This window comes from Mus caroli, chromosome 4 (assembly GCF_900094665.2).
Source record: "Mus caroli chromosome 4, CAROLI_EIJ_v1.1, whole genome shotgun sequence".
NCBI lineage: Eukaryota > Metazoa > Chordata > Mammalia > Rodentia > Muridae > Mus > Mus caroli.
This window is the reverse complement of record NC_034573.1, coordinates 42653591-42676409: the sequence shown is the minus strand read 5'-3', so window position 1 is coordinate 42676409 and position 22819 is coordinate 42653591. Positions and strand designations below refer to the sequence as shown.

Here is a 22819-nt window from a genome sequence, read left to right as displayed (position 1 = left end):
GGCCTGTGTCCCTCAGAGAGCCTGTGGAGATAGACAGAAACAGGAAAGTCCCGGAAGCTATCTTGCGCAAGCACGCAAGCACGCACTTGTATATGCACGTATATGAGGGTATGGTGCCTGGACTGAGAATGGTTGTGAATGAAATTTTGGTTAAGCTTTATCCTGCAATAGAATAATTAAGACAACCTCTCAATTAACTAGGATATGGGGAACAAGAGAAAGAGAGAGGGGTCAAAGGAGGAGGGTGTGCCTGTGGTATTCTGTCTGAACAAGTAAAGGGGCGGAGTTTCATCCACTTTCAATAAGATGGAGAAAGTTGCGGGCAGACCTAGGCCTGTGGGAGACAGGGGGCAGATTCGGTTTAGTCCAGATGAGACTGAGCCAGGTATCATTGGAAATGTAATGGAACCACAGACTAGAACTTCAGATTCAAGAGAAAGGACTGGAATTTATGTAATTAGGAGCCCTCTACAAAAGACCCAGAGACTGGATCTAGTCACTTGGGAAGATGGAATTGTGGAGTGCTGTAACACGGTGAAGTGAGGGAGCAAAGAGGAAGCCAACCAGGAGTGCAATGTCCAGAGAGACCAGAGAAAAAAGTTTTTTTCAGAAGCCAAGAGAAGAACACACAACACTGAGAAATGGTGCCAACCACTTGAATGTGAATTTAACAGTAAGAATGACCAGTGGCTTTAGCCCCAAAGAACCCACTCTCTAGGATGCTGGAGACAAAAAGCTTACTGGAGTGGGCTCAAGACAGACCAGAAATGACAAATGACAGACTAGACAATACAAGTTCTTCTGCAAAATAAGTGTGATGGGTTTCTTCATGGAAGCAATACAGTACTCATAAACAAGTACAACACATTTATATAAAAATGTATGATGTGGAGGAAGGAAGGCTGACTGGGTTACAGTGACCGCCTGTGGAAGATCTTGTCGTATGGCTCTGGTTTGTTTGCCTGGAAAAGAGGTCATCAGCTACCGGTGAGGAAGACAGGAAGCGCTGACAGTACTCTGAGAAGAGGAATGGCTGCAGCTGTGTTAGCTAGGTAGTCCAGTGGAGAAGGAACGAACTAGACTGCAGTTGTGTCAATACGAAGAAGCGAGAGAGGAACAGAGGCGATGCAGGAGATCAATAAAGGAAATGAGGGATGCAGGGGGCCTGGACGGATTACTACAGATGTTAGAGGGGATTATTCTCAAGCCTACTTCTCCAACTTGTATTTCCCATGAGTTTTCAAACCAACTATCCTGAGCGGCTTAGCCCATAGGCACAGTACACCAACACATGAAACGGAATACAGCATTTCCCCAAAACCTCTTTCTCTAAGTTCTCCTATTTGGTTTTACCACAGCCAGAAGCCTAGGAGACTCTGTACACTCTGTTTCGTTTTAAAGTCTCCAATTGCCTCAGGCACTTGTGCAAATGACAACATTGTTCATACTGTATTTTGGTTACTAAATATTTCCTGAAGACAAGGTCCCTAGATCCCTGATATATGTAAGTTTAACAACCCATTACCACAGAATTTGGCAGAAAGAATAAGCTAGTCTATCAATGGTGGCATAGCACTAGATTTTAGTCTAATAAAAGGATTGTGGCTGATGACTATTCATCCCTGCCTAATACTATAGGCACATGATGTTTTAGCCTGATTCTTACAAATGCTGTAAATACACAATAGAAAATTACAAGCTGCCATTATTCTTAGGAATAATAAATACATAGGAAAGAAATTCTTTACCATTTCCAAAATTCCTCCATTCAGGAAAAGATGGGAGAACTGATCACCACTGCATTACTAGACATTTATTTACTGCAGACTTACTGGGTTAGGTACTAGAAAGAAAGTAATTTGCAAAATGGAGTCCTTGATAAAACAGGCTTATGTCTAGTACCAGTTGCTATTTATTACAATACTACAAAGCAAATGCAGTGAGCTATGCATGCTACAGACCCATCACTATTGTACCCATTCTGGATTGGGGTTGCAGGATTTTGAAACAGCATCTCACTATATAGACCTGTCTGGTCGGGAGTCTGCTATGTAGTTCGGGTTGGTGTAGAACTCATGATCTTCCTGCCTCACCTTCCCAAGAGTAGACTTACAGACAGTGGCACCACAGCTTGAGGTGGGATGCCCCATCTCCAGCCATCAGGACCTGAACTTCTGCTACCGCTGTGTGACAAATTGGAAGAATCCATTGTGTGTTTTGCATTATGCAATCCATTCTCTTTTATATAGTTGTTGCTTTCAAATGTTTGGGGAGGGAGTGGGAAACAGAGATGATAGCTCCTTCAAAGACAAAGAGAACTGTCAATGGGGAAAAGCCAATGATTTTTACAAAGAGCTGTTCAGCCATTAACAGTGAAAGCATTTGCTCTGCTATTCATCTTTATGCAGGAGGAAAGGGAAGAGAGCTAAAGAAGAGGGATCCAGGAGGCCCCAGGGCCAAAGCTGAGCCCCTACCCTGTGGGTAGATAAAGAAAAAGAAAAATGTAACAACTTCCAACTTCCAAGGTTTTGATGTTTTGCATAAGAGAGGGAAGCAGGTTCCCACCCAATTCCCAGAAGCAGGAGTGAATGGAAGGACAGCAATGGCCCACCCCCTTGTCTGCAGAAAGCCAGGCTGGCTAACCTGACACAAGACAGCATGCAATTCATGACAGCAACAGCAACAGCAACACACACACACAATCACACATGTGCACACACATACACTCTCGAACGCACAAACATATGCATGCATACACACACACACACACCTGCAAAATGCACTGAAATCCTCAGGTTGTGTGTCAGGGAATCTGAGGTCTAGTTTCTTCTCTGCTCTATTTCCAACTTGCTGTTGACCTTGAACAAGTTATGCAATGTCTCTGGAGTACAGGAGCTGAAGACTGACACTCTTCCCACTTCCCTCTCACAATTCACACCTGGCTCCTCATTCCTACTCCTTTATTTTTAGAAGTCTATTTTAGTGTATGTTTTATTTGAGTTATTCCTTCTCTATTCGTAATATATTCTTCAGTCGTTCAACCACCTTGTGACAGATTGTTGAAAGATCAAAATAGCGTTGGAATATGGCAAATTAATATTAAAATGTCATCGTAAAGATGGTAAGCTCACAGCCTTCAAACCCTAATGCAGCCTGTTTCTCATCTTTGCATATTTCTTGCCAGAGTTTGGGCGATGTCTAGATGATCTGTTGGTTTATTTTAAAGATAACACAATTTATGTGGTATATTTAGTCTATAAGAAAGTAATGACCAATGAAAAAAGTCTCAGCCTTGCTCATGAGCCGCCAACTTACCTACAAGAGGCCTTCTGAGTAGAGTAGATGAATTCACATTTCCCATGGATGCAGTACCCATTGAGGTTTTCGGGGCAAGGCATGTGGCTTCCGATATAAACATCTTCCCTTTCATCACCTGCATCTTAAAAGAACACAAACCAGCTCACTGAAAACAAAAATGGAAAATACAAATCCTTTCAAAGGCTCAGAAACAAATGAATTCGCTCTGCCATCACCCGCTGGGCAATTTAGAAGGGAGACTTATCAGAGAGGGTAATCGAGATGTGAGGTCCCTGGCGAGCCACCATGCACAAACACGGCAAGCAGGCAGACAAGTGAGACAGAGAGCACACAAAAACAGCTGCAGAACACGGCCACTGTGAACTACAGCTACAGTAAAACCAACCTGAAAAGGAAAAACATCTTCGCTAAGCTATAAATGCCAGGTCCAGAAGGAAGTTGGCCCTGTGACAGAGATGGTGTATACTGCCTTTGGAGGGGTGAAGCTGATCACTCACCTGGAGCCTACGAGACTGTAGATCAATGGCACTGGCACAGAGCAAGTTAAAGGGATTCTGAAACTTTGGGTAAAAGATTTGGTTTGGTGCCGGGCAGTGGTGGTGCAAGCCTTTAGTCCCAGCACTTGGGAGGCAGAGGCAGGCAGATTTCTGAGTTCGAGACCAGTCTGATCTACAGAGTGGGTTCCAGGACAGCCAGGGCTACACAGAGAAACCCTGTCTCAAAAAGCCAAAAAAAAAAAAAAAGAAAAGAAAAGAAAAAGATTTGTTGTTTTTTGTTTTTTGGTTTTTTTTTTGAATGAAAACTATTAAGGGCGTGTCTTTTCACATGGTAGCAGCATTAGCCAGGTATGGATGCACACGCCCGCAATCTCAGCACTCAAAAGGCTGATGCAGAATGAACCAAAGCTTGACACCAGCCCAGGCTAAAAGTTAACACTTCACTGCTGCATTGTGTCTCAGAAGCAAGGTAGGAAAGGAGAGAGAAGGGGACAGGCAGGAAGGGGTCGGGGTGGCAGGATACCTATGCTAGGTTTTTTCACATAGTATTTTTAAAGTAAATGTTTATTCAAACTTGTCTTACAGACTGCACATGTCAATTGCATGCCCTTTACCATTCTAACCTTAGAATTCATAACTGTAAAAGCAGGATAGCACAGCCTATACATCATGTAGATCTGAAAGGATTACATGACATAAATCCTGTACAGAGGCAATAAAATAACCAACTATCTATATGACACCACATCAGTAAAGGGCTTGTCTCCCCCAAACTCAAAGTGTAATAAAAATCTGAAAAATGTCTATAGAAATAGATTAGGGAGATAAAACAAAAACAAAAACAAAAACAATGTGGCTATAGAAGCCCTTGCTGTTCTAGTCTCTTTGGTGTGGGAAGGTATTCTGCAGGCTACCAAAGAAGAAACATGGACACCAACCCAGCCACAAAACCTCTGACTTACAATCTGTCCTGCCTGCAAAATATACTAGGGCAATGGTGGCACAGAACTTGTGGGAGTAGCCAGCCAATGTCTGATGTGACTTAAGCCCTAGTCCACAGAAGGAACCCATACCCAATACTGCATGAGTAAGAAACAGGCTAGATAGCCCAGAGACCTATAATAAAACCAATAAAACTCTGAATCTAAAGAGAGAGAGAGAGAGACAGAGACAGAGAGACAGAGACTCAATAACATGGTTCCTAATGATATTCTGCTGTCTTCATAGTTCAGTTGCCCTGTCCAGTCTTCATCAGAGAGGCTTCCTCCACTAGCAGATAGGAGTAGATGCAGAGACTCACAGCCAGACATTATGTGGAGAGAGACATTCTAAATGGGAGACCTCTGTAAATTCTTTCCTTGAGCTCAGGGAACCCAGAACTGGAGGAGGAGGAAAGACCATAAGAGCCAGAGTGAATGGAGGACACCAGAACAAAACCCTCTGGGTCAGCTCAGCAAGCAATGCATACGAGCTCAGAGACTGAAACAGCAGGCGCAGGGCCTACCCGGGTCTGCACCATGTCCTCTGTGTGTGTATCATAGCTTTCAGCTTAAGTGTTTTATGGGACTCCTGACTGTGAGAACGACAGGGTCTCTGACTCCTGTGCCTGCTCTTGGGAATCTCTTCCTCCTGTTGGGTTGCCGTGTCTAACTTCCATATGATGGGTTTTGCTTTATTTTCTTATATTTTGTCATATGGCTTTCATCAACTCCCTCCTATATATAGAAAACGTAGCATGCTATTTCCCGGTACACTGGATACCAGCTCATTCATTTATCCTGGAGCTTCTGGAATTATCCCTTCACGAATAAAGCTTAATGGCTGTGATGGAAAAAAAAGACAAAGAAAAAGGGGAAATATACATATATAAACACAGGGAGATGGGGGGAGGAGTGCGGGGAGTGAGGGGGAAACTAAGCTCTCAGTACAGAGTATTTTGGGAAATTTACATCTACTAATAGGATTTGTGCTAGAACGAGAACTGAGTTAGGATCCAGGCCACACATCCTCCATCATAAACTCATCTCTGCGGCTTCGTGGCCTCATTCACAACATTTATTCCCCAGTGGACACATGATTAGACAAGGATATAGTCTCCTACTTCCTATTAGCCATATTTTAAAGTAAAAAGAAACATATTTGTTTCCAAGACATCAATTCTGTCACAGGTGGCCAGTAGGTACCACACTGAAAAGCCTAGAATTAATGACTACATTTGTTGATCTTCCATAGGCCTAAGTCTTGAGGACACAAAAACAAGACATATCTGGACCTAGAAAGGGTTCCAGGCCCTCCTGCAGCTCCCAGATAATAGTCCTGGGTAGCAGAAGCAAGCAGCCTCCCTCAGAATGCTATATAGCCCGAGCACCCCTCCCCTACTCTATACTCATCACTGTATAGTCTATATACAGTGGAACAGCTGTTGGGACATTAAACTCAGCCAAAAGGTGGAGCTCCTTAGGAATCTAAGACACCTCCACTGTCCCTGTATAATTTCCAATTCTGAGAAGCAGTCTGTACAGTGTACCAGGACATCTCTAGAGTTAGAATGTTTGAATCTGAACTCTGGTCTCAGCAACTCCTTAACTGTGTAACCTAAAGGCACAGCCTTCTGCTCCCTAGTCTGAGAAATGGAGATATATAATAACTAAGTCCGGTTTTCACAGAATTGACTTGAGGCCTACACAACGAGGTAAGATCTAGCATATTAGTAGTAGAAGGTGAATTGGTTCAGAACTTTACGATTTCTTTCAGAGTTATCTGTGAGAGTTTAGCTGGCATATATTCAATTCGTGTTCTGGAGCTGGAGAAGTGGGCACTGGATCCCTGGAGATGGAGTTACTTGGATGATACAGACCCTGGAGACAGGATTTCTCTGTGTATCTCTGGCTATCCTGGAACTCACTTTGTAGATCAGCCTGGCCTTGAACTCGGAAATCCGCCTGCCTCTGCCTCCCAAGTGCTGGGATTAAAGGCGTATGCCACCAACACGCCTGGCTAAAGAATTCTTAACCATGAAGCCAACTCTCCAGCCCCTTATACAGAACTTTAAAAACAGTCCTTTGCAAACAGTAAGTGCTTAATCAATAGTACCAGCTGTTACTCTATGCCTAAGAATATTGCAGGAATGAACCACAACTCTCATTTGTTGACGTCACGCTATAGTGTGAGCTTTCAGGCTGTGTGCCATGGACTGTACTTCAGGAGATGGTTTGAAGTAATGAGTTCAACCCCAGCAACAGAAAAGAAAAAGAAATAATAATAAGTTTACGGATTGAATCATCTTTGGTTTCCATTTAAAAAAAAAAAAAGGAAGAAAGAAAGAAAACTACCCCAACAACAAACTAAAAGGCGTCTACTTTGAAATTCCCATTCAGAAAGAGGCTGCTTTTAGCAGTGCTGCCCTGGGTCTCACAACACAGGCTGGAACTTAATTAACAGATTGCTTGTTTACAAACACTTGTGATCACAGCAGAAGGCATGCCTCCAGCAATCGGCAATGATGAGAAGCAGCTGAACAGAGACCAGCTACACTAAAGCAAACGGAACTTTTCCTGCTTCAGTTTTTAGCTGCAAGTGGGGGTCAGCATTCCCACTCGAGTGGCAAGGAAGGCGGTCACTACCCCACATCACTGCGCTTCTCAGAGCACAGAACCTAATAGCGGGACACCATCCACGTGTGTATTTGTGAGACCACACTGAGACTTCGAACCCACAGACCATAGTAAAATACTGTAACGTATATAGGACCGAGTGGCTCTGTGGAGGTCAGGTAGTGTCATAATAGAGCATAAAAAAGGCCCTATACACTGCAGGGAATTTCAGGCATAATACAGAGATGAAGGAAAAATTCAACTGCATGAAAGCAGTGAGGAAAAGTAGGATACATTAAGAATGGGTTTTGTCAAAGTATGATGCTAAAGAGCAGTAACTGAGTGGACCCTGGCTAAACACAAAGAAAAGCCATAGGAAAGAAGGCATATCCAGGAAGGCTGAGAGTCTGGCTGGCAGAGTCCACTCAATGCCTAAAGTATCCAATACACTCCACTTCCATGCTACTCTGTACATGGGCTCAGCTACCTGGAGAACATGGCAGGGAAGTAAACATGCCAGAGAAACTCATCATAGTGCAGTAAATTCGGACACTGCTGGATATGTTTCATGTTGAATGAAATCTCTAACTTGGTACACATTCCCTAGGGTCTGCTCACTCATTCACTCCAGCCTACCTGGGTTGGACTCTGAAGGTCAAACTTCACATGCCTATTTGAACAAGTCCAGGTTACGCCTATCTTTAAGAGATGGCTCAGTGATGAAGAGCAGGTTCCATTCCCAGCACTCACATGGTGGCTCCTGACTGCAACTCCAGTTCCAGGACACTCAATGCCCTCCTCTCCTGGCCTCCACAGACCCCATGAGGTACACAACATAAACATCCATACTGGGAAATATGAATAAATATTTACAGAAGGAACGGTACCTATCACTAACCCAGCACACTGAACAGAACAGAACCATCCTCTTTACTAAATATGCTCTTAACACGGCATCGTTAACATTTATAAATCTGAGCTTCATGGTGGGAAGCTCAGGAGAGAGGCCAGTAAGCCGAATTCAAAACTCAGATCTACGGTCATTCCAAAAGAGCTTTTTAGAGATTTGCAGTGACTTGCTGTGTTCCGAGCACCGTGGTACTTTCCTGGAGTTTGAGACAAAGGCAGAGTGAACAGAGAGTAAGGACAAAGCCTCACTACACAACTGAGTATGTGGAAAGAGGCTCAGCAAGGTTCTCTGGGTAACAGACAGGAAGAGATGCAGGAGAGAAAGCAGCCAGATAGTGCAGGACTCTCACCAGCTGTGAGATACGGCCAAGAGCAACAGGGTTTGGGACACAGGCTGCATTGTAAATGAGCAAACACTCAGTTTCAGCTTTATCATGCACAACAAGGTCAGCATGGCTGTTGTGCAGACTCCTGGATCACTCAAAGGCACAGGAACACACAGGACCACTTGCTTAAAAACTGCTAAATGGCTCCTGATGCCACTAGTGAGCCATAACAGGAATCCACATGAGAGGTGAGCTCAGCTATGGAGAGAATTTGAGAATAATCCAAACCAACTACTCGGCAATAATCGTATATCAAGAATAAAGTCAGGAACCTGGTGTTTGATTTTTCAGAGTGATCCTAGCTAAGAGGCACAACTGTCTCTCCTGTGCCGATGTGATCACTGAGACTCAGAGAAATCTGGCCTCACAGCCTTAAGTGTATGTAGCTCAAGTCTGACTCCACAGCACAAAGCTCTTGACTACTCAACTATGACTTTGGCAGTTCCCTGGGAGATGTATAGAAAATGGGCAAAGGCGTCACGGTGAAGCACCTGCTTCCTAGACTAAATAAGTGAGACTGCTCCAAAAAGGATGCTTTAAAGACCCAATAAAACATGACTTCAGACACCAAAGCAGACACGCAGCCTTGGTACAGGAGAAGTGGGCACAGAAGAATCCTGTCTGAACAACGCCCTTAGGTGAGTGGTGACAGGCTCCAACAACAGCAGCATCCACGCTGGTGTCTGAACAATGCTTGAAGTGTGTACAGTATACACAGGACATCTGACCACTCGGGGACTTGTTCCATCCACAGAAGCCTGGTAAACAACTCTGCCACCAGCAGCCAGGTTTTCACACACAAAGGACAGTGCGTTCATTCTAGTGATGTCATAAGAAATGGTACCAAGTGGCCTATCTCCAGAGGACCATTCCACCAATCATCTGGCCTGTTCCACAGGAACTGACCTCAGCAACTGAGACGTGTACCTACAAGGTTAGTGGCTGTGGCTACAACACCACCCGAGCTTCACTTTAGGGGTCCCTGTCTCTACTGAGTTTTTTTTTTTTTTTAAATATCATGTATAGCCTTCCAAACTACACCACATCTATCCCAAACATGACACTTACATATCCCTCAGCAGACTTCCCTACCCAAGTCTCCTGAAATCTCAAATTGAGGAAGTATCTACCCAATCAATACATTCCTATGTTCTCTCAGTTATAAATTCACTGTACTTTTTTCCAACCCTGACTCTCCCTAGCCCAATTAGGCCAGGGAAGCGACTCTTCTAACGTATATAAGCTCACCTACCTCCTCAACAATCCCTTAGGAAAAATCCATCCATCTTCGATCCTCTACCTTCCCCTGACAAGCTCCTGACAGTTGCTTCCAGCAAGCCTTCCATTCTTACCCCAGAACGAACGGTCCACGCTCTCAGGAGCTCTTGAGCAGCTCCAACAAGATTCTCCACTCGCTCACAACTTGAGCTCCTTTCAGGGAGTCTAGCACCTGTGTCATTGACTCGGTGTCTTTAAAAGGGCGCATCAAAAGATGATAGACTGAAATACATGATCAGCCATCAGGCAAATGAGACTCATGGCAATGGCACCTCAGTATCTCTCGTGTCCCTGGCCAGTACAACGCAAGAAGACTAATGAGTCTCAGGAACGAGTTCAAAGATGAGGGGACGGTTGGAATGACAAGTGTGGGTGTCTTTCTAATTAAAGCACTGAAGTTCAATTTAGGCTGTGTGAAAGTACTTTTGGGTTGTAACATCTATATCATGAAGGAACTTTCTGGGTAGCTAGCTGGAAATACTGCCAAGCACAGTAGGGTGTGGTGTACGTGAAGTATACTGATTTCAGGTTGGAAACTAAGTCTGAAAAGCTGTAAAATTAGAATTATGCTGATAGTGTGCCCTGAAGGTAAAGAGAATAAAATGCTAACAAAAGCTGACCGCGGGGCTGGCGTGATGACTCGTGGGTACGAGCACGTGCCGCTCTTGCAGAAGACCGGACTTCAGCTGCCAGCACCCACTCTGGGTGACTCACAACTTAAGTTCAGAAATTCCACATCCCTCTGGCCTCTGTGGGCATCTGCATTCGCGTGCACATAGGTACACACACACACACATAGTGAAAGTTAAATCTTAAAAAAACAAAGAGACAAAAAATCCTAAAGGTGGGTACTGAATACATACAAATTTGTTAAGATTGTTCTCTTGACATTCTTTGAAATTTTCTATAATAAAGATTATGTCCTTCACACATACACACACACCTTGTACTCAATCATCACACCTTCATGATTTCGAGATCTTCTAATGCTACTGTAAACAGCACAATTAAACTTACTGAGTTAGCTTTCTCAAAATCAACAAACAAACAAAACCAACTTTCCAACTGGGCATCACCTCTGAGTTCTATATGCTGCTCCTCTACGTTCTATATGCTCCTGCTCTACGTTCTAAATGCTCCTGCTCTACGTTCTATATGCTGCTCCTCTACGTTCTATATGTTCCTCCTCTACGTTCTATATGCTCCTGCTGATGGAGCGCTCCTGCTTTCTACGGCAGGCCCTGTGCAAGGACCTCCTACCCACACAGACTGGGCTATGCACAGGCAGACACAAGTATTCACCAAGGGCTCCTACGATGCTGTGAGAACAGAGAACAGAAGGTAACAGAGCTACTCTTTCACATATTCCCTGACTGTTATGCAGCACTGTGGAGAGACACCATGACCAGTGCATGTACTAAACTCTCACAATCTGGCCTCCATCTCAACCCTACAGAAATTCTGCCCAATGATATCACTGTTTACAATTCAAGATGGTGGACTCCTCATCCCAGAATGCCTTTCTGTGACATGTTAAAACTACTGGACATCCTTTCCACTCACCAACTCTGGACCAGAGGTTTGTCTCTAGACTTTTGCTGAATAGTCTCCTGGATGAATTTCACATCACACCAAATTCCAAAATACAATTCGTCACCTTCACCAACTCCTCCTTCACCCCACTCCAAACACCTCTCCCACCCAGCATATCATCATTTCTGTCAAAAGAACCGATTGTCTAAGTCTTGGGATTTAATTATTTTTAACCTTTACTATCCCACATCTAAGTAGACATCTGTCCCTTCTGAGCCTACCTATTTCACCTCTCTGCCTTTGCCCGTGTGCACAATGAGCCCTGTGTTCCTGCAGGTATCGCTCACTCCAGTGAGTAGTATCTGAGCTTTATATTTTTCATTTATAGTAGTGAGCTCTGTCTCAGTTTTCGTTCTATCGCTGTGAAGAGACAGCATACTCATGGCAACTCCTACAGAAGAAAGCATTTCACTGGGGATGGCTTATAGTTTCAGAGGATTTAGTCCATTATCATTGCTACAGAGAACATGGCAGCATGCAGGCAGACAAAATGCTGGAGAAGGCGAGTCCTACATCCAGACTCATCCACAGACAGCAGGAAGAGTAGCATTGAGTCTGGCTTAGACTTTTGAAACCTCAAAGCCCACCTACAGTGATGACACATGCCATCCAAAAAGGACACATGTACTCCATCAAGGCCATACCTCCCAATCCTTCTCAAGTACTGCCACTCCCTGACACCTAAGATGTAAATATATTAGCCTATGGAGGCCATTCTTACCCAAACTATCACATCTCTAAGGTTCAACGATTGTCCAAGGGCAAGATCAGGTCCCAAGCTTTCTCTCCCACCTACCTTCCTCTTCTTCCTCTGAACCCCAACCCCGCCCTCCAATACACCGTCATTAACAATTGAGTCGGCAGTGCTTCTTACTATTTTTAGCCTCCCAAACATCCTGTGTCCCGTTTCAAGCTCTTATAGGTCAAAGCTTCATTCAAATTCCATCTTCTCCATGACTTTTCTCACATCTTCATGGTCCCTCGCCAAAAGAGCCATCCATCTTTTCTAAAGACCATTTACACTTACTGTATTCTACTACGATCATGACAGTATTTGATCTCTGTATTGTAGAAGGTAAAGCGCAAGTCTTGCTATAAGGAACACCCAAAAAATGAATACCATGTACTAAATTACCTTCCCTTCCACAAGCAATGTGGCTAAAAGGACTGGCATAAACGAAACCTGTAATAAATAAAATCTTCTAATACAATTTCAAAGTTATATGACAAGTCTTTCATGTGTGCAGAATTTCCAGTGCCTCAAAAGTGGTGCAGATAAGATTATCAATATGTAGTCACATTATGATATAATTTTTATGAACATCACAGAAATGTTTGGGGTATACGAAATTCCCAAATTGCCTTTAAAATGAGCTGCTAACTACTGAAAAATGGTCTTTGTAATGTAGTCCTATTTATCCGTGGAGAGAATTGAGCTAGAGCTGGCCGGCTAGGGCTCCAGTGGGAGAGAGGTGATTTCCTGTTTAAATACAGCACTTTGTATCAGCAGAGAAAAATGTTTTTCAGAGCCTTGTGGGCTATAAGAAATTCAGGCTTAATACAATTCAAGTAAAGGGAGGAACACACTATTCGATTGCAAAAGTTACTATTTACCGAGCGCTTACGACCACATCAAACACTGTTCTAAGCGTTGATGAATAATCTTATTTAGCTTTGATGAAATTCTATACAACAGGGACACTTTTTTAAAAAACAGACACATAATGAAGATCCTATTATTTTTCCCGCTGTTCTGGTCTATGGATCCAGGCAGGGTCCAAGGCTGCCAGGTGAATGCTCTGTTGCTGAGCTGTATCCTCAGCCCTCGGTGTTTTCAGACAAGGTCCCACTACCTAGCTCAGGCTAGCCGTGAAATGCACAGCCCAAGCTAGCCAAAGGTGCACCCTTCCTTGTTCTCCCAGACGTCTTGGCTATCACACATTTTTTACATTCATTTTGTCAATATTTTTTAAAACTTCATACCCGAGTGCTGTATTTAGTGTTTCTGCCCTTCCTTCTGTCCCCTCTAATTCCTCCCATGCTCTTTCCCCCAACCTACGCTCAATTCTTTCCTTTTTAATTACTTTCCCTTCTTTCATTACAGATTAGTTGAAGGTGTACTTGTCATGATGATCTCGGAGTCCAGTGATGTAACTCCTCTTTAATTAACCGGATTATCATCACTGAGTCTCACACACTGGCCACCAGTTGAGACTGGTCTTCTTACTGCTACTTGCAAGATTCAAATAAAACAATGCACGGTGAGCACGGATGGGATAGAGCGGTGAAGCATAAGGTCAAGGCAACATGGATTCTAGTCTCTGCTCCGATCTTTACTCGACATGAGACTTTGTGCAAATAAATAATGTGGCTCCATTCTCTGGATGGATATGGACTAGCTACCAAATCGCCAGACATCCTGCCAGGGTTAGCAACACAAAGGAAAGATGGCTTATTTTCAATCCGCATGGAACACATGATCTGAGATACAGATGGAGAAGGGAATAATTGGAGTGCTAAGTGCTCAGGCAGGGGAAGCTGTAAAGGCATCTACTCCACATTTGGGGGCCAAGGAATGATTCTCAAAGGACATAGTACCCACACTGAGACTGGAGAGGATGAGCAGGAGTTAGTCAGACAAAGAAGTGGAGACTGCCAGATAGACTTGGTAACAGGGAGGAATGCTAAGTGCAGGGTCTAGAGAACTTCACGGTGTGAGGAATCATGTTCATCAATAAGAAAAAAAAAGCATATACGTGAGCACTCTCTAAAAGGAAAGGAACCTTAGCAATGTCAATAAATACTACTAATCAATTACATCAAGAGTGTTATCACAGAGAGCTAAACTACGGGGCTGGTGTAAGAGAGGCAGAAGCACTAGGGGATACCTCATGGCCACAATGATTGGTCCAAATCTAGAAAACCTTAATTCGGTACCTTTCACATCTGGCCGATACTGCAGTCCGTCGTCCTTCTTTCCCAATAAACTCGCATCATCTGTGTCTGGAAGAAAAGAGCAGGTGCAGGTTAAGCAATGCCTGTCGCTGAAGTCACACCAAGGACTCACAATTACCCGAGAGACTTTGGCTCCTTCCCAACCGTCTACCTGTCCTGCTCATGGGTGATTTTATCATTCTATTCGCTTACCTGACAGACAGAACGGCATTTATCATGTGCAAGAGTAACGTGTTGACACGTACAACACTATGGGAAAGTTCCCACCATTCTCATCATCCACGGTCCCTTTTCAGTCCCAGCCCTCAAGTGACCCCAGGCACATCTACATCTCTGCATGGTAAACAGATTTCATTCGGACTTCAGCTCACAGGTCCCCGACTTTAAAAGGCTGACATATACCCCTGGAGAACCTCTCTCTCTCTCTCTCTCTCTCCAGGGAACCACTGAGCTCAAGAGTTACCTTTTCCTGCCAAGTAAGTTTATCTGGAAATATGAGATTGCAATAAATATGGAGTCTCTGCTAAATTGTCAGACAACATTTAGATCCTTTCACGGGGACTGCATTGCCTGTGGAACACATGCACGTGCTGAGAAACACTGTCTTTCCACCTCCAACACTGTGAGAGACTGTAAGGAGCTCGTGGCCCAGGAGGCAAGGCTGCCCGCACACATCTGGCATACTCCCTGGCCCCAAGCCGTGGGCCCATGTAGCCATGGAGACCAAGCCATAGAGTGTGTGTGAGTGAATGTGATAAGGTTGCAGTAAGGAAGGTGCTCTGGAAACTCCTTAGTTATGATTGGCTGAAATTAGCTTAAATTAGCGCGCTGGCAGCTCAAGGTGAGCAGCTTTGCCTCCTGGGTCACACGTTCCTTACGAAGAGCCAATAAGGAGCTACAGTTAGGTGTGCATAGAAAATTACTGAGAGAAAGAGAAGAAAACTTAAGTCTCCACCCCGGCAAAGCCGCATAAGCCTGAATTAAAACTCCCGGGCTTGCCCGTTGCTCTGTACTGGATACTTCAGAGAGGACCATTCAAACATCCCATGTAAGCTCTAAATACTACTGCATGAAGTAAACTAAACTGTATTCCAAGACCAAAGCCAAGAACACTGTCCACCTATGGGACCGCTCTGCCAGGAAATGGCCTCCTCCATCATGCCCATGCCTGCCCTAGCTGGAAAGCCTCTGAGGGCCAGCTTGAATCCACTAGTTATGGGACGTGCATCATGAACAATTCTTCACGACGACACAGGGGTAAACTCGTCTTTACCATGTTTTTGCCGTGGCTCAGGAAGAGCAAATGCCTCTAGTAAGTCTCCCAAAGAACAAAGGGAAGGGAGTGGAAAGGCAAAGCAGGACAGGCCTATCTATAATCCTAGTACGGGAGGAGGCCTGGCCCCCACGTATTACTAGGACTGATCCGCTAGCCCAGCCCACAGGGGATTACTGAGGCCTGTGTCAGTGACTGTTGACCCTTCTCACAGAAGACAACAAAGCTTAGTCTTACATAGTTTATGTTCCCTAAATCATAGTAAACTGTAACTGCACATAACATGTTTCGGTGGAGGGAACTATGTTGAATAAAGAGAACTCTTGTGCTATGGGGGCAAAGTAAGAATACATACAGCAAATGTATAGTTTTGCTATAATTAAAATTATATGATTATATAATTAGTCTAGTTTCTAGCTATAATTGAATTTGAAATCACCTTAGAACTATAAATAAACCTCCAACTGATTCAGACGCACTCACATCAGCAAGGATAAGCTTTGTAACCCAACAACTAAGACACAGTTTATGCCTGAAGAGGGTGAAAACAAACGTCTAGATTAGTAGCCAATGAAGTTTTAAAGTACACAGTCATAAAAAGACCAAGCCTCAAGAATTACTCACTTTATAAGACGGAGACACACACTACTAAGCGATATTCAAGACGGGTTCCTGGCGTTTACCTGTGCAGTGGCCGAGATGCCTTATGTCAATCTGTTCTTGCTTTATACACGATGCTTCTCGGACGAAACAGGGATTGTTGTAGGAACTCCCGTCGGAAGCGCACACAGGGTTAAAGCTGTACCCACTGCAGTCTATATTACATACACACCTGTTGAGAAAGACAACAGTCACCCACATCGGACAACAAAAGGACTTACAATGCAGCATCAGCAGACAGCGGCTCCTCACTGTGTCCCTGCCTTCTGCAGCACAAGACAGAATGATGCTACCCATCACAAACAGATCTTCAGTGAACTAAAGCTAAAACCGTCTCCCGGGTATGAATTTGGAGATATTCTAGACATCATGTTACCCCAGTCAGTAGTCTCGAAAAGTTTCATTTTTAGGTCAAATCAGGAGGAACGGTTCAATGTCAACAACATTAAGTTAAAAACAAGATGTCACCACGGGAAGAACACAGAACAGTGTTGGAAAACCAAAGGTCACGGTTTATATCCAGCTAAAGGCTTACTTTACCCACCTGTAACAGAAATAATAATATACCTACAACAAAAAGTTGGGATAATTAAAAACCATGATATGAACTGTGTAGAAAGTTCTTTCTAGTGACACATCTACCTGGGCAACTGAGCATGTACTGTATCTGGAGCCCCACAGCACACAAGTCAGGAGTACCGGGCTATGGCACTTCTCTCCCAAGAACAATGAAGTCAACAGTGGGGGTGATGTCTAGTCTCTAGCAACATTCTAGCCTTGCAAACCTCAACACCATCCTACTGAAAAAAACTGCTGGGTAAAGCACTTTAAAACTTCCTCTTGGATACATCTCAGAGTCGGTAGGAATACCAGGAACATTCAAAACACTGTCAGCAACATGAAGACAGAGGATGAAGTCCTGGCTCTCTAAAGGCAGTTTCACCTAAAGGTATTTTCCAAATGGGCAGATCCAATCATAAGCTTTTTGGTTTTGTGGCCCTCTGGGAACAGGAGACATGTAATAATGACAGACCTAAGAGAGGCTCTAGAGGCCCCCAAAAAGGTACAAGTCTTGACTTGAATTTCAATATGCCACAGGAAAAGCCTTTTAAACAGGGTTACCCAGAGCCATGGCACTGAACACTGGAAGAAAAACTTCTCTACAACCTCTGCTAGTTCTTTGTTGCAACTTAAAATACAACTGGTTCTTCTAAGGCCCCCAAGTCCAGAATTGAAGAGGTTAAGGACTGGATGGGGCCCTGGGCAAATAACAGAAGCAAAGAGGGTGTCCTCTAGAGAAGTCCAGCTCCACCCTAGGTCATTGTGAGTCTCCACAGTGCAAAAGTGAGAAACATGACCACATGTCCAAACACATGTGCACATACATACAGGAATATACACACATGAACTCACACACAGACACACACACACAGACACACACACACAGACACACACACACACACACACACACACTTAGAGTACATATAAGAGGACTAAACTTTACAATTAAATAGCAAAGACGGGCTGGATAAAATTACAAAAGCAAGCTCTATGCTGCCTACAGGATAACGAAAGCACGTGCTGCTCTCGCAGAAGACACCAGATCAGTTCTCAGCACCCACATCAGGTGGCTCTCAACTCTCCGAGGGACCTGATGCCCTCTTCCATACTCCACAGGCAACTGCACCCTCACAGACACACCATGTGCACATAATTAAAGACAGATACGTTAAGAAGTAATGATACAAAAATTGAGGAGAGAGAATAACGGTGAAGGAGATACACTGGGTGAGAGTAGAGTTTGTATCATATACAGAAGACTTTGGGACAAAAAGAATCACATACAGAAGTTATCAGGTTCCCTTATGACACTAAAACATTTTATTGTCAGGAAGACTGTCTAACATTCTAATATAGTCTCACAATCTTCAAAGCAAATATTGACAAGACTTTTGTGATGAATACTAAGTAACCCATACAGCAAATATAAAATGCCAGTGAAAATGAACTACACACACACACACACACACACACACACACACACTGAATCTGAGAGCTGCTAAAATGTTACCCCCAAAAAGTTAAGAAGAGAAGATAAAACAAACTTAGGCTTTTGAAGATGAGGGCTGGATATATGGGAAGGGGCCCACCTTAATAATTTTTTTTCCTTTCCTGTGTGTTTGAAGATTCCTTTAATTCCTAATACTCTACAGACCAAATGTGAAAGATAAAACTGAACACTAAAAGAGTCAGAAGATCAAAGGTAAGAAACTGATAAATCTGACTTTGAAATAAAAAAGAGTAATTACAGCCCCTATAACAAACAAGAAAATTAGAATCCAGAATACATAAATATAAACCCATTTCCTAAAAGATATAAAATTGATGGGGAATAAAGGGAGCAAAAATAGACCAAGAGTAGAAGAAGCTTAAACAGATGTGTGTAACTTAACAAGGTTCATCTTTTATAATCATGACTTTGGAAGCTAAGACCACAAACACGGTACCAACGTCACAAGGTTGATAAGAATTAAAGCAAAGGGAACAGCAAGCACAGGGGAGGGTGGGGAGCAGGTGCTGGCATGAGAGCCTATTGGAATGTCCGTCCTGAGAATGCTCATTCCCGGGAATACCTAGATGTGGACTTGCCTCCCGAAGTCGCTCTTCTGGGAACTTGAAAGTCCCTTACCGGTGTGCACCAGGAGACATGAAGCACACAGTGTTTGTTACGAGAAGACAGTAAATGACTCAAATGACTATCTGCAGCAGAATGGGGCCATCAAAACACATGGCTCCAACGATCAAATTCCAACAGTGACTCCAGCCATGTACAGTGCCCTAAATGAATCTCAAGAACACTACTATTACACTGAAAAGGTAATGCATGTGCTATCTCTCTTGTCAAGCTGATAAAAGTCTCTGGGTTATCTTGAAAAAAAGAACCTCAGTTAAAAAAAAAATATTTCCATCAGACTGGCCTGGAGGCAAGTCTCTGGAGCATTTTTTTTTTTTTTTTTTTTTTTTGAGTCAGGGTTTCTCTGTATAGCCCTGGCTGTCCTGGAATTCACTCTGTAGACCAGGCTGGTCTCGAACTCAGAAATCCGCCTGCCTCTGCCTCCCAAGTGCTGGGATTAAAGGCGGGTGCCACCACCACCCGGCTCTGGAGCATCTTCTTGATTCATGATTGACTCGAGAGGGTTCAGGGAAAGCCTAAGTAGGCAGCTGTGGGCAGTGCCACCCATGAGCAGGCCGGCCTGGGGTATCTGAAAAAGCAGGCCGGGCAAACCCTGGGGAATAAGCCAGTGAGCAGCACTTCTTCATGGTCTCTGTTTCAGCTCACACCACAACTTCCCTGAATGCCAGGCCGTGTTAAGGACATGTAAGCCAAATAAACTTTTTCCCCCCAAGGTGCTTTCGATTGTAGTGTTTATCACAGCCATAGAAGGCAAGCTAGGACAATGCATACAGCATAGTTCAAATATATAAAACCAAAGTTTAAAAAATTAAACAAACCAAACGGTGGGAGAAGTGGCTCAATGGCAAAGAGCATTGTGTGATCTTCCACACAGTTCTGTTCCCAGCACAGGGTGGCTCACAACCATCTACAACTCCAGTCCCCAGGGGGATTTTCTGCCCTCTTCTGGCCTCTATTGGAACAGCATGCACACAGTACACAGACACACATGCTGGCAAAACACCAACACATATAAAATAAAAATTCAAAGAGGAAAAAAGGGTAAATAAACCAACAGCAAAATAATATATGTTCAAAGATATACCACATAGAATAAAACAATAAATAAAGCAAGGAAATACTTTACACAAAATGCAGAATGCAAGAGACAATCAAGGGGAGCCCTGAGTTCTAGTAAATGTTACGGCTTGAATATAAGTGACCTCCAAAAGACTTGTGTGTTGAACCCTTGATTCCTAATAGAGTGGAATTCAGAGGTAAGACTTTGGGGAGGTACAGGAGCAGGGGGACTGTGTTTACATCAGTGATTTCACCCATCCATAGATTCATAATTTGAGCATCACTAGATGACAGTGGAAAGCAGTCTAAATGAAGGAAGCAAGAGAGTCAGCCCTTCTCTCTCTGCATCTCATGCACTGTAAGGTGAGCTGCTCAACTCCATTAAGCTCTCTCTGCCCACTACTCACGTTTCCATAGCAACAGGGCCCAGGGATCACAACCTTCAACCTCTGAAGCAGTGAGCAAAACTAATCTTTCTAAGGTTACTTTCCTCTGGTGTTTTATGAGCCGCGAGAGCACAACTGTAAAACTCTATCCCTTGGTTGGGAAGAAGGATTCACAAAAGCTCGCCTTATTCTTTGTGCTACTCCAAGTACAAAAGTTGTCTTTAGAGCAAAAGAAAAAAATTACATTCATACGAAAAATATTCACTAACAAATAAGATAACAATCTCATGTCATTGTTTGCTTTCTAGAATTCGGGAGTCAGGAGAATAACCAGGGAGTGTCCTAGAAGGCTAGCTGATCAGAAAAGGGTGAGCTCAGATGAGAATGCAGACAATTCCAGAGAAGTGCCAACTATACATGATTATATTTGCACATTTAGTTCTCTTTCTCCTCCCACTCTTCTCCCTCTCCTCCCATTCATCCATCCCCTCTGTCTGTCTGTCTACCATCTATCTCAATGGGCATTCAATCTATCTATCTATCTATCTATCTATCTATCTATCTATCTATCTATCTATCATATACCTCAATGTTCACTGTAGAAAGCCAATGAGGCAAAGGATTTTAGGAAGCCATCTCTGTCCAATCTTGCATTCAAGGCAGGGTTTCCCTGAGGAAGATCTGATACACTGTCACAAGCCTGCCAGTACACTTGCAGCAATGGTTAGCTTCATATCTCACCAGGCAATACATTTCATGGTTGACTAGTTTCTACCCTAGAATGGTCCCCAAACCCTGCATCCCAGTGTCTTCCACCTATTGACTCATTGATGTGGTTTAATTATGAAGTGTCCCCACAAGCTCCTATGTTATGGGCTTGACTCCCAGATGATGGCGCTGTTTTGGATTTGGGGAGTTGGGAGAGAAGAAGTAGGATTTTGGAAACCTGCATGTGATGACTATACATCTCTCTCTCCCACTCTTTCCCCCATCCCCTCTCTCCCCTCTGTCTCTCCCTGTCTCCACATCCCCACCCTTTCCTGAATGTGATGAAAGGAACAAGTCCCTCCTCCACACACTGCTAACATCACGATTTTCTACCCAAGAACAAGAGGCTAAGCAGCCATGGACTGAAATGTCTGGAGCCATAAGCTATACAAACCTTCCTCCTTCAAACTGCTCTCTGGTGTTTAGAGCACAGCTGCACAAAAGCAAGGGATAAGATCTGAGTCTATGCGTGATCGCAAAAATATCTTCCAAGAACTCCTTCTAAATATTCAGAAACAATCATTTTATTACACGTACGTTCTCATTTCTGTAAACTGGATCTCAAGATTATGCTTTTAATTTGCAAAATTTTCTAACAAAGTTTAAATTGTTAAAGATTATTCAGCGATTACTCTTTACTGTAGTATTCAACATCGCACGCTCCCATCCAGCTTACGTATCCTATAAGAGGCCACAAGAAAAGCATGTATACAGTATAGAAATGATTACATTAATTATTCTAGATGCTGTATATGACATGGAAAAGAGTCTATGAATGTTCCTTATAATTACATTTAACTTTGGCCCATATCAAGGTTCTTAAAACATACCCATTTCTACATGTATAGTTCTCAAAGCATTTAACTGTTATCTTTTGGAACCCAGGACTCCAAGGAACCTTAACAAATTTTAGGTTATCTCAGAATGCTAAAATAGTTTGGGCTCTAACCTTATCACTTAATATCTCTTCTAGATTGGCAGTCATAAATTAAACAAGCATATTACATATTTTTACTAAGCTATCAATAAAACACTGATAACGATGGAATCATATACCCTTATCATTAGAAAACAACTTTCAGAACTTAAAAAATTAATCCACCACTGATTACCTCTGAAGAAAAGCAGTGGGCTACAGGTGTGGGTCAGTTGCTTGAGTGCTGGCCTGGCATCCACAGAGCCCTGGGTTTGAGCCCTAGTACTGCATCAACAAGAGTGATGGTGCACACCTATAATCCCAGCACTGGGAAGACACACAAGAACTAAAGTTCACTGTCCTCCACAGCTATGTAGGAAGTCCGAGGCCAGCCTGAGCTACATGAGACCCCATCCCAAAAGGAGAGGAGTGGGGTACCTCTGACTCATGTGTACCTCAGGCTTGCTAACATTTTTAGATACTGCCATTGAGGCGCTCCTGATATAGGAAATGTTATTGTTCAGAGAGACAGA

General features: G+C 43.5%; 1 protein-coding gene across 4 annotated transcripts in view; it reads right to left on the bottom strand.

The window, feature by feature from the left end:
• LOC110293239 (myb/SANT-like DNA-binding domain-containing protein 3) overlaps positions 1-22819 on the bottom strand; it is a 124055-nt gene that overhangs the window by 9613 nt on the left and 91623 nt on the right. For 3 of the 4 annotated variants that reach the window (XM_021161106.2, XM_021161102.2, XM_029476610.1), the window contains 3 exons: positions 16486-16634; positions 14512-14577; positions 3316-3439 (listed from right to left, as the gene is read on the bottom strand). In XM_021161106.2, coding sequence (XP_021016765.1) covers positions 3316-3439; positions 14512-14577; positions 16486-16634 — 339 coding nt within the window. The remainder of the gene's footprint in view (positions 1-3315; positions 3440-14511; positions 14578-16485; positions 16635-22819) is intronic. The other variant, XM_029476611.1, reaches the window with a different exon arrangement.